At 38.6% G+C, this 13,695-nt stretch overlaps 1 protein-coding gene across 1 annotated transcript in view; it reads right to left on the bottom strand.

The window, feature by feature from the left end:
* Positions 1–644: 644 nt before the first annotated feature.
* The window catches only part of CNNM4 (cyclin and CBS domain divalent metal cation transport mediator 4), a 54,380-nt gene continuing 41,329 nt past the window's right edge, over positions 645–13,695 (bottom strand). The window contains exons 6-7 of the mRNA XM_044659608.1: positions 1,127–1,281; positions 645–830 (exon numbers count right to left, since the gene is read on the bottom strand). Coding sequence (XP_044515543.1) covers positions 645–830; positions 1,127–1,281 — 341 coding nt within the window. The remainder of the gene's footprint in view (positions 831–1,126; positions 1,282–13,695) is intronic.

The following is a 13,695-nucleotide window of genomic DNA, read 5'->3' as shown; positions in this document are numbered from 1 at the left end:
GGAATAATCCATTAGGCACATGCCTAGGTAATTCTGTCTAAACATCTTAGGTTCCTTTCTTGATGAACAGGGTATGACCCCATCCTCTAGCAGGCCCTTAAGGATGTGATCTGTGGAGGAAGGCCTGGAGAGGAGGCAGCTGGGGTCTGGAGATCCCGGAGTCAGGGAAAAGAAGCTAGAAGAGCTCAAGGCTAGAGGGCAGAGGATTATGGCTATTGCTTCCTGGGGAAGAAACCTCAGATGAGGTAGGACCCCCAACTTTTTCTTTAAAAAAATTAATAAAAGCCCCTAACCCCAACCCCAACCAACCCTCTCTCCCCAATGTGAAGTTTACAGCAGTGTGCTTCCTTTAGAAATCTCAGTTTTAAAAAAAAAAATCCCCACCCCTTCCTAACTGCTCCCTGGATCTGCCCCTGGGCAGTACTACCCAGGCAACCCCTGGAAGCTCTGGTAGGGCTTCCCCTGTAGTGGGGGGAAGGTCTCCTCCCTGCCTAGACAGGCTAGGGAATATCTGCTTAGAGAGCTAGACAGGTTACCAAGGGGGTGGCCAGGGCCAAGCTCCCCTGTCTGCTCTGCTCCCTCTGTGGATGTGGGCCCACTAGGAAGGCCCCCAAGGGATTGGCAGGGGGCCCCGGGCCCCCCTGTCACATGGGTTTGTTCTGGGTGAACTTATTCGGGGAAGATTTCTGATCATTGAGGAGATTTGTGTTCTCATTGGTCATACGCTGATCTTGAGTGGAATCAGGATTCAGGTTGTCTGTGGAAGTATGGAGATGGGAGGTATCCATTTTTGAGGCCATCAACCCATTCTGGTACTGCTGCCGGGTGATCTGTAAAGGGAAGGTGCCATATTTAAAGAGAGCAGAGAATCGGCAGATGTCACTGATGAGTGGATTTCAAGAGGTAAAGAGGGATAAAAAGGCTAGTCAAGAATTAAGTATAGTCATCTGGAGCCAAATAGAGAAGAGAGTAGATATGAGAAAGAAGGTTATAATAGCCCAAGACTAGAACCAGGCAAGACACTGATTTCAAAAAAAAGATAAAGAAACCCCCGTAGCCAGATCTAGTTGAGCAGGGGAAAGAGGAAGGGAGATGCAAGGGGTGCTGGGCTGGGCATGCTTCTCACCTTGATGTACTGCAGATCCGTGAGAGCGCGGACACTGAAGTCCGACACATACTGGTTGATCAAGGTGGTGGCAGTGGGTTGTAGAAAAGAGAAGCCATCTGTGCGATCTGGGTAGCTGAGGGAAGTTGTACGGCTGAGGCTAGTCGAGTAGGATGCTATGGCACGATCTGTGAGCAGAATTAGAAGCATCAAGACAAAGATCTTCGGTAACCCTTAGTTAGGTAAGAGAGTGAAGCGATGCCAATTTTGCCTACCTCAAGGAACTTAACTCTTCATGGTCTGTGGGCCTCATTAACAAAGATCTCTGATAATTAACACACATTCACTGGCCCAAAATGCATAGCACAGAGTTCTCCAAACCAGACAGAAAGCACCTGGAAGGTCTGCCTCTGCACAACGACATCCCCAAGGGTGGGGACTCGGGCCTCCGGTGGTCTCAGGGCAAATCCCCAGCCCCTCCAGAGTCCCATTAAAAGAATTCAGAGGAGCAGCTAGGTGACTCGGTAGATAGAGCACCTGGCCTGGAGATGGGAGTTAAAAAGAAGAAGAAGAAGAATCCAGAGGAATGAACAAATCACACTATCAACATGGTTTAGCTATGTGTCCTTCTAACCGTCAGTCCATAGTGGTACTGTATGATCTAGGATCACATTTGTGGGATCTCAGCTGATAGTTGGGGGAGATCACTGCCTCACCAGATCAAAATACAATGGTATGGACAAAACAAGAGATTTTGGAGATCATCTAGTCTAATCCCCTCTCTCATTTTACATATGGGAAAAATGAGAACCATAATGGTGGAATGGCTTAACCCAACTCACACAACTAATGAGTGGCAGCAACAAGGTCAAAATCTATCTGGATATTTAGTAATGAGAACTTTAGATAAAGAAATTATGTTACAGGCTATATAGACATGATTTATTTATTTCCCTCAAATGCTCCTAAAAGGGCCGGCCTTTGTTTTGTATGCATTATTCACAGTGTTTAGGACATAATGGGAGATAAATGGCATTAATCTGAACTGGTTAAATTAATCTGCTTCTCTGCAGAGATCAGAGTACAGTAATTACTGATATTTGCACGATGCATTACATTTATCATTTCATTTGAGTGTCACAACAAGCCTGCAAGGGAGGTAGTATTATTCCCATTTTACAAACCAGGAAACTGAGGCTCAGGGACTAACTGCCTGGCCTAAATTAGTTAAGTGATAGAAATGGAATGTAAACCCAGGTCTTCCTGTTGCTTCTAGAATCAAATATAAATTCCTGTTTGAGTATTAAAACCCTTCATACCTTGGCTCCCAACTAGTCTCTTCTTGCACCCCTATCCAAAGTGGCTTTCTGTTCTTCACCCATAACACTTATCCATATCTGTGAATTTCCATGAGCTCTCCCCCATGCCTAGAATGTATACTTTTTTCATTTGTTTCACAGACTTCTTTTCTTTCAAGATTGCAGCTCATGCCCCAGTTTCTATATGAAGCCTTTTCTTATCCCCCAACTGCTAATATTCTTCCTCTCTATTATGAGGCCATTTTGTATTTCTTCTCTTTATATTCATTCTACATATATTCATGTATTTGTTTTCTCCCTTGTTAAAATTTAAGCTCCTTTTCAGTAATACCATTATGAAGATTGTATGCCAGAGATTTTAAAAAAAGGGAGGGGTGGGGAAGGACCTAATTGTAAATAAGTTGGGGAATAGTTGAACAAAGTGTGGTATATTATAGTGATGGAATACTCTTATGCTTTAAGAAATAATGAGTAGGATGATTTCAGAAGAAGCTAAAAAGACATACATGAACCGATGCAGAGTAAAATAAGCAGAACCAGGAGAACATTATATATAGTAACAGCAATACTGTATGATGATCAGCTGTGAAAGACTTAGCTACTCTCAGCAATATAATGATCTGGGACACCAATGATCAATATGGAAGTATGTTTTTTGCATGACAATATATATATAACCCAGATCAAATTACTTACCATCTCCAGGAAGGGAGAGAGAAGGGAGCTGGGCGAGGAGAGAGAAGGGAGCTAGGCGAGGGGAGAGATGGAGACAATTTGGATCTTATAACTTGAGAAAAAAACATGTAGAAAATTATTGCATGTAATTGGGAAAATATAAGTCTTTTTAAAAAATTTAAGCTCATATTCAAAGGGCTTTAAAAGACTATCTACCTTCTGATCCAGCCATTGCACTGCTTCGATTATACCCCAAAGAGATAATAAGGAAACAGATTTGTATAAAAATATTTATAGCCGTGCTCTTTGTGGTGGCAAAAAAATTGGAAAAAGAGAGAATGTCCTTTGATTGGGGAATGGCTGAACAAACTGTGGTATCTGTTGGTGATGGAATACTATTGTGCCCAAAGGACTAAAGAACTGGAGGAATTCCATGTGGACTGGAGCGACCTCCAGGAATTAATGTAGAGTGAAAGGAGCAGATCCAAGAGAACATTGTACACCTCAGAGACTGATACACTGTGGTACAATCGAACTTTACGAACTTCTCTGCTAGCAGCAATGTAAGGATCCAGAGCAAGGCTGAGGGACTTATGAGAAAGAAAACTAGCCACATTCAGAGGAAGAACTGTGGGAGGAGAAACACAGAAGAAAAACAACTGCTTGAACACATGGGCTGTTGGGGATATTATTGGAAATGTAAACACTAAACGATAACTCTCGTCCAACCACCAATATGGAATTAGGTCTTGATCAATGATACATGTAAAACCCAGTGGAATTGTGCGTCAGCTAAGGGGGGTTGGGGGCTTTAGGGGAGAGAGGAAGAATATGAAATACGTAACTAGGGGAAAATATTCAAAATAAAAATTAAAAAAAAATTTAAAAAAAATTAAGCTCTTTGGGGGCAGATATTAACTCCAATGCCTAAAATAGTGCTTGGCCCATAGTAATCAATTAATCAATGCTTGTTGATTGATTGATCCAGTTTGATGTAGGTCTGGAACTTGGGAGAGAGCCTTGGGTAAATCTGGAAATCATCTGTGTAGAGATAGATGATTATACAACTCATGGGATCTGATGAAGTCACCAAGAGTTATTATTATTAGCACAATGTAAATGATTCAGCAAAGGAGACTAAGAAGGAGGGGCCAAATAGGAGATAGGAGATAGATATCAAAGTATAGATAATTGGGAGAGCAATAACACAAAAGAGAAGAGAATATCTAGAAAAGGGTGGTAAGTAGTGTCAAATTCTACAGAAGAAAAAATGAGTAGTTATGGTCATTGACTGATCAAATGAGAACTCATTGGCAATTTTGGAAAGAATAATTTTAGCTGACTGACTAGGTAAAACGGATTGGGTAAGAAGGCAGACTGAAAAGGACTGAGAATTGAGAGAAGACCTTGAGATGAGTAGAGACAGGTTTTTCTAGAAAATTAGTTATGAAAGGGAAAAAAGGTAAAGGAAAAGAAAAGACAGTATGGTCAAGTAAGGTGTGGTTATTTTTGATTGTTTTGTTTTGAAGAAGAGGATAGACTAAATCCTGTTAGGAAGTGGGCATCAGAGAAAGTGAGAAATAGAATATTAGACAGTGGATAATTCTGGGACCAACCTAGCAGAGGGGACGACAACCTTGGTGAAAAGCATCAGTAAAGGAGCAGGGGGGATAATAGCCTGGAAGCACACAGACTCTCTAACACCCTTTCCACCTTTAGGCTCCATATTAGTCCAAAATTGTGGCAATCCCTAGATGTCAGTTTTTCCTTAACTCTCAATTCTGACATAGAACCCTATACTAAGTCCTTTTACCAACCCCAGCCTTCATACTAAGGAATAAACCACTTTCTTTGAGGAAAATGGGTTCAAATTCAGGGAAGACTAATCTCCCAGAGAAGAGGCAAAAGGCCCTTGACTGAACCACTTCAAAGTAGTACTCTCTTTACCACAAAACTTGTTAGGAATTGGGTAACAAGCAGACTAAAGGAAGGCAGAGTCTTTGATTACTTCAGTTAATGGGAAGTATCTCTAGTTATCTATAGGTCACCCAAGACCAACAAAAAAAGAGAGGGGCAGGGAATTGATTTTTAGGAAAATTATTCTCTAGGCCAAAAGTTAAGTGACCACTGTCTGTTTGATGAGGAAGACTGTTAACTAAACTGCTAAGATTCTGAACCCTAGGACTGTGGAATTCTCTTATTTGAGACTATTAAAAGTCAATTCAATAACAACTTTTGTTAGGGAGTTTCAAAGTCAGAGGAAAACTGTCCAATTTTTGGAACCTCCTCTTTAAGCAGAAGATACTTAGATTAAGGTATAATAAACTATTTATGGCAGGCTTGTGTACCAAATGAAGAAAACAGAATTTTCTTCGACAATGTCAAATGGCTTTGACAATGGAGAATAGGAAGCTCATAGCAATAGCCCCTTAAGTGTGAGACAGAGTCAAATATTGAGTATGAGAAATTGAAACAACTGAAAAACAACAACAGATATTGGGAGGATGTCAGGGGAGAGGGAACCATGGAAGGCTGGATAAGACAGTAGGTTTGGAACAATAACTGTGGAGAATTTGATTCAATAAAGGTTTGCAGAAAGCTATGTTGTTATCCACTCAGAAGATAGACTGCGTCTCTCATCCTTTTGTGTTTGCCAAATGACAAGGCATGTCTCAAGCATAATCCTACCACCCCTTTCACTCATTCTTGCCCAATCAACTTTATTTCTGTCCCTTCACGGTACTGTTCTGAACCAACCACTTCCCTTCTTCTATAAACCCTCAAACTCCCCTCTTCTCAAATCTCAATGCACTAAGCATTGGCTGATCAGGACAGTTATGACCAAGGTCCAGGGCATGCACCCACAGCAACTTGCAACCCTTTGGGGAAATCCCCCCTTCCAAATTCCCAGCATACACTGCTTAGCAGCAGTCACTCTCTCAATTGGCTGTACAAATCAGGACAGCAGCCAGTGAGTCTGTTGGCCAAGAAGAGCTTTAGCTAATCAGGTTTCCTTCACCGTGGGAAGAAATGATTTTTCAGTACTGAAATTCACCTTCTTGATTTAGCTATATTGATCTAATTAACTGTTGAATTAGTTGGTAACTAATAATTATTACAATCTCCAAGTTCGTCTTGTCCCCCAGAACATATGCAGATTTTTCAAACATAATGATGCATAGTTAATCACATTGCTCTCACTATTAACAAAATGTTCTTTAAAATATACAATTTTTTTCTTTAAAATTTTCCATTTTACATGTCTTATAATAACATATACAATCTATTAGTACCAATTCTTGTTGTTGTTTAATTATGTCTAATTCTTTGTTTACTTCATTTGAGGTTTTCTTGGCAAAGATCCTGGAGTGGCTTGCCATTTCCCTTTCCAGGACATTTTACAGATGAGGAAACAGAGGCAAACAAGATTAAATGATTTGCCCAGAGTCACACCACTAGTTAGTGATCTGAGGTCTTAAGGAGAAATCGGGGGGATTTATTTATTATTATATATTTTATTATATATTATATATATTATATATTATTTATCTGGGTTCAGAAGGGTGAGTAGGTGACAGGAATGGACAAAATGGACAACAGGTGGGGATTTGAACTCAGGAAAATGAGTCTTTGAAGTTGATTTTTGGGCCCAATGCATTTGCCAGATGGCAGGACCTATCCATGATAAAGGAACTGACAGGCCAACTTAATGATTACATAGCCAACTATATGTCATTAGCTAAGCAGTTTGGGTTCTTTATTCACCTGGTCTTTCCTGTATAGATGACTAGGTTAATTTCTTCAAAGGCCATGAATCTCACAGAAGAGATCCAAAAGTATTTCTGTGGATTGATGTAATCAATCTGTTATCACTGGCAAATAGGAGTATATGGAATACCTGACCATGTCTCAGATCTCTTCTATTCAGAGTCTGCACAGGATATCCTCCATCCTAACACTGGTGAACACTTTTTATCAGGCACGCTTCTCTGTTCTACACCTTACATAATATTTATTTGTAATCAAAGGACCACTAAATAAAATTCATTCAATGGTTGCCTCTTATCATGGAATCTTGTATGATTTAATACATACCTTTGTAAAGGTACCCTGATGGAGGGCATTTATTTATATTTGTGTCTTCTACTTTTCTATAATCAACAAATGATAACTATACGTTCAAAGTGACTTATCTTACCAAAAAGGAAATGATTGTTTACAGATATGAGAGTCATTTCCCAATTGGTGATCCAGTAGTCAGACCAGAGGTCAAAATCAATACCAAATTAGAATGGTAAAAATGAAAAATATGGTGTGCAAACTGATCTATTAAATAAGGTGAGTATAGACAATAGGAAATGGAAAAAAGTAAAAACATTTACTCTAATTATTGTCATTTCTTGCAGAAGCTTAAATGATAGAAACAATTTCCACACTAAGGCCAAAACAGCTCTGAAAATGGTTCAGTGGGCAAACACACAATCTCTTCGTCAAGTAGAGAGATACAACAGCCAAGGGTAACAGTTTAGAGTACAAACACGGTTTAGAATGCAAATTTATTTATGAAACATTATAGAGGAGATTATAAACTAAATCATATTACAAAACATGAAAAAGGAAAAGCTTGGCAGGATACAACTAATTTAGCCATCTTCAAGAGCATTTACAGATGAAAATGGAATAAAGACAACAAACAGAAACAATAGAAGAGACTTATAAGCATTTCTGTTACAACTTATTCTTAACAAAAACAGTGGAATTACCACATCTGAACCTCAGTATTTGTTGTAGTATATAAGGAAATAGAAATGGCTCTTAAGAAATTAAATTGAGATGAATGGCTAGACCTAACCAATTCTATACCAAATAAATCTATATTCAAAATTCTGAAAGCCCTCAAGGATTAATCAGTTTTCAAAGATTAACAAAAGAATAATGTTTGGTATCAACAAATAATAACTCATGACTACTTCCTTATCTCTTTGGTCTAGACCAGTGATGGGCAAACTTTTTAAAGAGGGGGCCAAAGGAAAGGAAATGCTCATCTGTCAGTCTGTTTCTAAGTCAACTCTTTCTAAGTTTCATTGTATTGTATCCTACTCATTGTATTCGTCAGATTAGGAATAATGTTGTGGGGCCGGATAAAACATTTCAAGGGGCCACATCTGGCCCATCACTGGTCTAGACATATATTGAAGGTATCCTTAATGAAAATGTGAAAAGGGAACATTATGGGGAACTTATTTGCAGATCATTTTCTAAGATAGACTGTCTTCAACAGAAGCATTCTTTGCATAATCATTTTAAACTCTGCTAACAGTTTTCAATTTAAACCAAACTTCATATCTGAAATAATCAAATTTTCTAAGTCAGCTCAAAAAGGAAGCTCTAAGTGCCTGAAAGTCTTAGGAGATGGTAAGTCAGGCTAGTGGGTGTTTGAGATTACTTTTGAAAGCTTTGGAAAGCCTTTCAAGAGCTGATGCAGAGTGAAGCAGAACCAGGAAAACATAGTAAACAGTAACAGCTATATTGTGGGACAATTAAATGTGATAGATATTATTGGCAATACAATGATCCAGGGCAATTCTGAGGGACAAAGAATACTATCTATCTATCTCCAGAGAAAAAGAATTATTTTACTCAGAATGCAGATGAAAGCATACTACCTTGCATTTATTTTATATAGGAACTGTACTTATGATTTTACTGGTATAGAGAACTCTTGGGTAAGAAACTCCCTCTGTGATGAATGTAAGCAACACTAAGAGGTTTGATGACTAGCTCAGAATCAAAGACAGGATTTGAAGTCAGGTCATCCTGAGTCCAGGGATACTCTCTCTCTAGCTGCTATACCATAATGCATCTCATTTTACATGCTTATAGACGTGCTTATACATTTTGTCTCTCTCTAAATAATATAAACTCCTTTGTGTCTTGTATCACCAGTGTCTAGAACAATGAACGAGCACCTATGAAGTGCTTACTGATCAGATAAGTGACCTGAAAATTGGATAAATGTATTCCTTAAATGTGCTTTCAGACAGTCACTAAAAAAAGGTGTTAAATAGGAAGGACCCTATGATACCATCACTATATGTGTACCTCTCTCCAAGTTGAAATCCAAGCATTGATGACTACTTTTTGGATAAGACCATTCAAGCCAATTTTGAATCCACTAAATTATACTATTTCCTAGCCTGCATCACTTCTTTTGTTCACAGAATTCCACAAATGACTTTGTCAAAAGTTTTGCTGAAATCTAAGCAAGCTAGATCTATAGCAATATAATAAGCCTATTCCCCCAAAACCCCTCAAAAAGAAAATGAAGTTAGTCTGCCATGATAGTTCTAAATTTTCATAGATCATTGCTCTTGGTGGGCTCTGAAAATATCACAGGCAATGGCTCAATGCATATTCCAGTTCTTTCAAGACCCAAGAATATACTTTCAGAAATGGACCAGATGACTTGAATTCACTAATAAGAGAGCAGCTGTGTCCTCTATTATTATTTTCTTAGTTCTCATAGCTATCAATTCCCTGTGAGCCATTTTACTTTTATCTCCTTCTATCTCAGGATCTTTCTTCTTATCAGAAAATATCAAGAAAATAATATCTGCATGGCACTGACTTCAATCAGGCATCTACTCTATAAGGCTGAATTAGTTCTAGCTTTGATCCACCACATTTCTTCAATATTCTTTAACTTTAAAAAATTCTAATTTTCTGTTAATGTCAAATTTCCTTTCCAATCTCAGTTCATTTTGTATTTAGGCACTCCTGATATTTTAATGGGACCCTGTGTAGGTTTTTGTATTCATTTCCAAAGACTTATCCTTGGTTTCATCTTTTGTGTATGTCTTTTATACATCTAAGTTGGTTAATGAGTTTCTTGGCATCTGTATCAGTCTCTTTAAATCAAAAGCTCCTTTTCTTCCATATCAAAATTATTTCTTTTTGTGTCTTCTTTTTTAAAGAATTTCATTCTAGAAACCTTTCCATCCTTCCTGAACTAACTTTCCCTGTAGAATTTTAAGTTGAGGGAATTAAGGTACCTTAGAATCCTTTGTAATCCACTCTTCTAAAATCTAATGTTCATCTCAGATAGTTCAACTTTCCTCTTCTTCTGTGTCATAAACTATTAAGATAGAGTAGTCACTTACCCACAAGGTTCCCATCATTTCCACCCAAGAAAGCAGTTCTTTCTTGTTCGTCTGAATCAGATCCAGAATAGAAGATTCCCTTGATGGTTTCTCCACCTTTTGAAGGATGAAAGTATCATTAAGGCAAGTCAAGAAATTATTAGTGGATCAACTTTTGGCAGAAGAAGAAAGTTCCAACAAATGTCCAAATAATTGAAGTCTCCCATTACTACCACGTTGTGCCACCACGACAAGCTTGTGATCTATATCATGGATTTCTTAATAGTTTTCCTTTTTTTTTTTTCTCTAGATAGACTGCAGAATAAATACTTCAATGATAATATCACTTCTGGTCTGTTTTCTTGAACTTCATCCATATGTTCTCTACCATACTTTCCCCTTTGGTTCTTGGATTTCCTTATGTAAGTTTATCTTCTTAATATAACACCACCATCTTGAGGATCCTGAACATAAGAGCTTTGGAACTAGTGGAGTTTCCCAAACCATCAGAGCTGTTCCTATTCTAGACCCCACAGGCACTGTTGAGGATAGAGAGGGGGCCTGTCTTTCTCATCATCACCAGCCACAATTTCTGACCAACTGCCACAAATAGTCAAACAGACACAACAGCCCTGGGAGTTGCCACCACCTCCCAGAGACCACCTGCTTCCATCTAAGTCCCCCATAGGCATCATCTATAAACATAAAACAATTCTAGTCAGAGTCCCTATCCTACCAAATCTAAATAACATCCATGATGTCAAATGTTTTCTTATATTAGGAGCTCTAGTTCATCTTCTTGTATTCCATCCTTTGTTCATGTGTGTATAAATTTCTCATTTGATATCAATGGTTCTTTGGCAATAAAATTGTTCTTACAAAGAAAAATTGGTTTTTAATATATTTTTAAAAGGAGGCTATTGGTTTTATGATGGACTCTTTTCTTCTATTTTGTTTCCTGAGAATGTATCTCGGAGGCTATAAGAATATTTGATTCTTCCTGGTAACCTAGATAACCCAGAGAAGAAAAAAACATTCCCTGAGCCATTGGCCTACTTTTCTAGGAATCTCTAATATAAGACACTTTATAACTGGTCATCCAGGCTCTATTATCATCCCCCCACCCCATGAGGTCCACTATCTTCTAAGACAACTCATTTCCCTTTTAGACAACTCTAATTGTTGGCGAGCCCATTCTTCTTTTGGACAACTGTTATATCAATTGAAGTCAATTTTCCTCATTGCCCTGAGCTGCCCCACTCTTGAGCATTAGATGGCAGCAGTGTGGCTATAATATCTAGTTTGATAATAGTCGTGTGTGATTTTCTCCCTCTCATTTACTTTTTTGGTTTATAAACTCCTCTGATTATATCTTTAAGAATCCAAGCAAACAAGGGCATCAGGGTGCTCAATGGATGGAACACCAGACCTAGAGTCAGTCAGGCAGTCTTGGGTTTGAATCTGGCCTCAGATACTTCCTAGCTGTGTGACCCTGGAGAAGTCACTTAACCCCAGTTGTCTAGCCATTACCACTCTTCTGTCTTGGAGCCAAATCTTGTATCAATTCTAAGACAAAAAGTAAGGTCTTATTTAAAAAAAAGATTCCAGGTAAATAGCTTTATTAGCCCTTGTGAAGTACATTCCATCTCTCCAAGAGCCTAACATCCCTATATTTTAAATTGTGGTCCACAAATTCACATCTTCTCAGAGACTACCTACTTAAAAACCTGCTCACATCCCAAATCCACCTTTATCTTCTGAAATCCTTGCCTTCAATGGCCAGAAGGATGCAAACAGCATCTGTACTCCTAAGGTCTTCAATTTCTTGCCCAACATCTTCCACTCCGGCAATGTTTACTTGATTCTTTCTCATAATCTTGTTGGTGCCCCCAGAAATCCCTAGAAGTAGTATAATGAATCTTGGACAAGTTCTCCATCAAATCCTAGAGAAATGCCAATAGACCTCTCTGTAGCTATTATTAGTTCAACAAATACTGCCTGAGCAGTCCTTCAGGTAGGAATTAGCAACCAGCACTCCTGGCCTCCCCTAGATAATCTCTTACCTGGTAGCCCTTGTGTATCTACTGCATCATTCACTGGAGGACAAGGAAGGAGCTTCTTTCCTGCTTTTCAGGAAGAAGATCAGAGCTGTTTCTTAGCTCTCACTGCAGATGGGACTCCATGACCTCTATGGTCCCTTTCAGTTCCAAGCCTGACATCTTACAAAATACTTTGTGTTACAATCTTACATCTTTTGATCTCCTGACGTAAGCTACGATTCCCTCTCTGACCCTTCAGATAGTTTTTCTTCTTTTGTTTCATTCCTCCTGAGAACCTAGACAGCGATGAGCCTTCTTTGAGCTCTTGGCCTTCTTTTTTAGGAGGAAGAAAAACCTACACTTTGGTCACAGAAAAAGAAGAACATTAGGCATTCTACATAGTTTACTACAAGTTTATCTCTGCTCATTTATTCTTAGAAACAAGATCCCTAGTCATTATTGCTAGGTCAGAGCCTGAAACATAGGATGACTTGGGCTATCTTCTCCTTACTAATTTCCATATCTAAAAATTGAGCAAAATGATGTAGTGAACAGAGAACTGGCCTGAGTTAAGAGAACTAAATTCTTGTTTGTGCCAGCTCTTCCAGTAGTTAGCTATATGATTTGGAGTCATTTCATCATTCTAAAGCTCATTTTTTCATCTACAAAAAACAGATTGGATGAGGTAATCTCTAAGGTACTGTTCTAAGACTGTAATTTGGTAGGTTGAATAATAAGCAGAAAGGCAGGGAGCTAAAAATATTAATGAGAGTATTTCTGAGATGGAAGTATCTTCAGGGTTCCTTTATTCTGACTGATTCTGGAAATGGAATTCCTAATATTCCTGATCATTGGTCATCCAACTTTTATCCCTAAACCTCCAATCTTCAAAAGAGGTAATCTACAGTGTCCTAAGGCAACTCATTCCCCTTTCTGGACAATTCTAATTATTAGCAAACCTATTCCCTTTTTGGACAGCTATAAACAAGTTTTTTTCTCACATCAAATCTAAATCAGTTTCTCTCTCTGCCCCAAGTTGCCCCACTCTTAAGCATTAGCAGGCAGCAAAGACCCTTTTTATACTGGTTCCTTGGCTTTAAATATCCAACCTGTGAACAGTAGTTAATATGTGTTCATATTGATATAGGGCTTTGTGATTACAAATCCATTTTCCTCCCCAAATCTCATTAGAGTCATAGAATACCAATATTCTAATCTGCCTCTATAGGTGAGTCAACTAAGCCTAGGGATAAGAAGCTGGCAATGAAAAGAACTTAAGTCTTATCTCTGACTCTGCAGAGCATGGCCTTGAGCCAATTATTCTATCTTCCTGGGTTTCCATTTCCTTGTCTGAAAAATGAGAGGGCTGGACTTGATGATCTCTAAAATCCCTTCTAGCCTTATATGCAGACTAATAA

The sequence above is a fragment of the Gracilinanus agilis genome, chromosome 2 (genome assembly GCF_016433145.1).
Source record: "Gracilinanus agilis isolate LMUSP501 chromosome 2, AgileGrace, whole genome shotgun sequence".
Classification (NCBI taxonomy): Eukaryota; Metazoa; Chordata; class Mammalia; order Didelphimorphia; family Didelphidae; genus Gracilinanus; species Gracilinanus agilis.
Note: the sequence above shows the minus strand (reverse complement) of the source record. Positions and strands in the feature narration are given on the sequence as shown.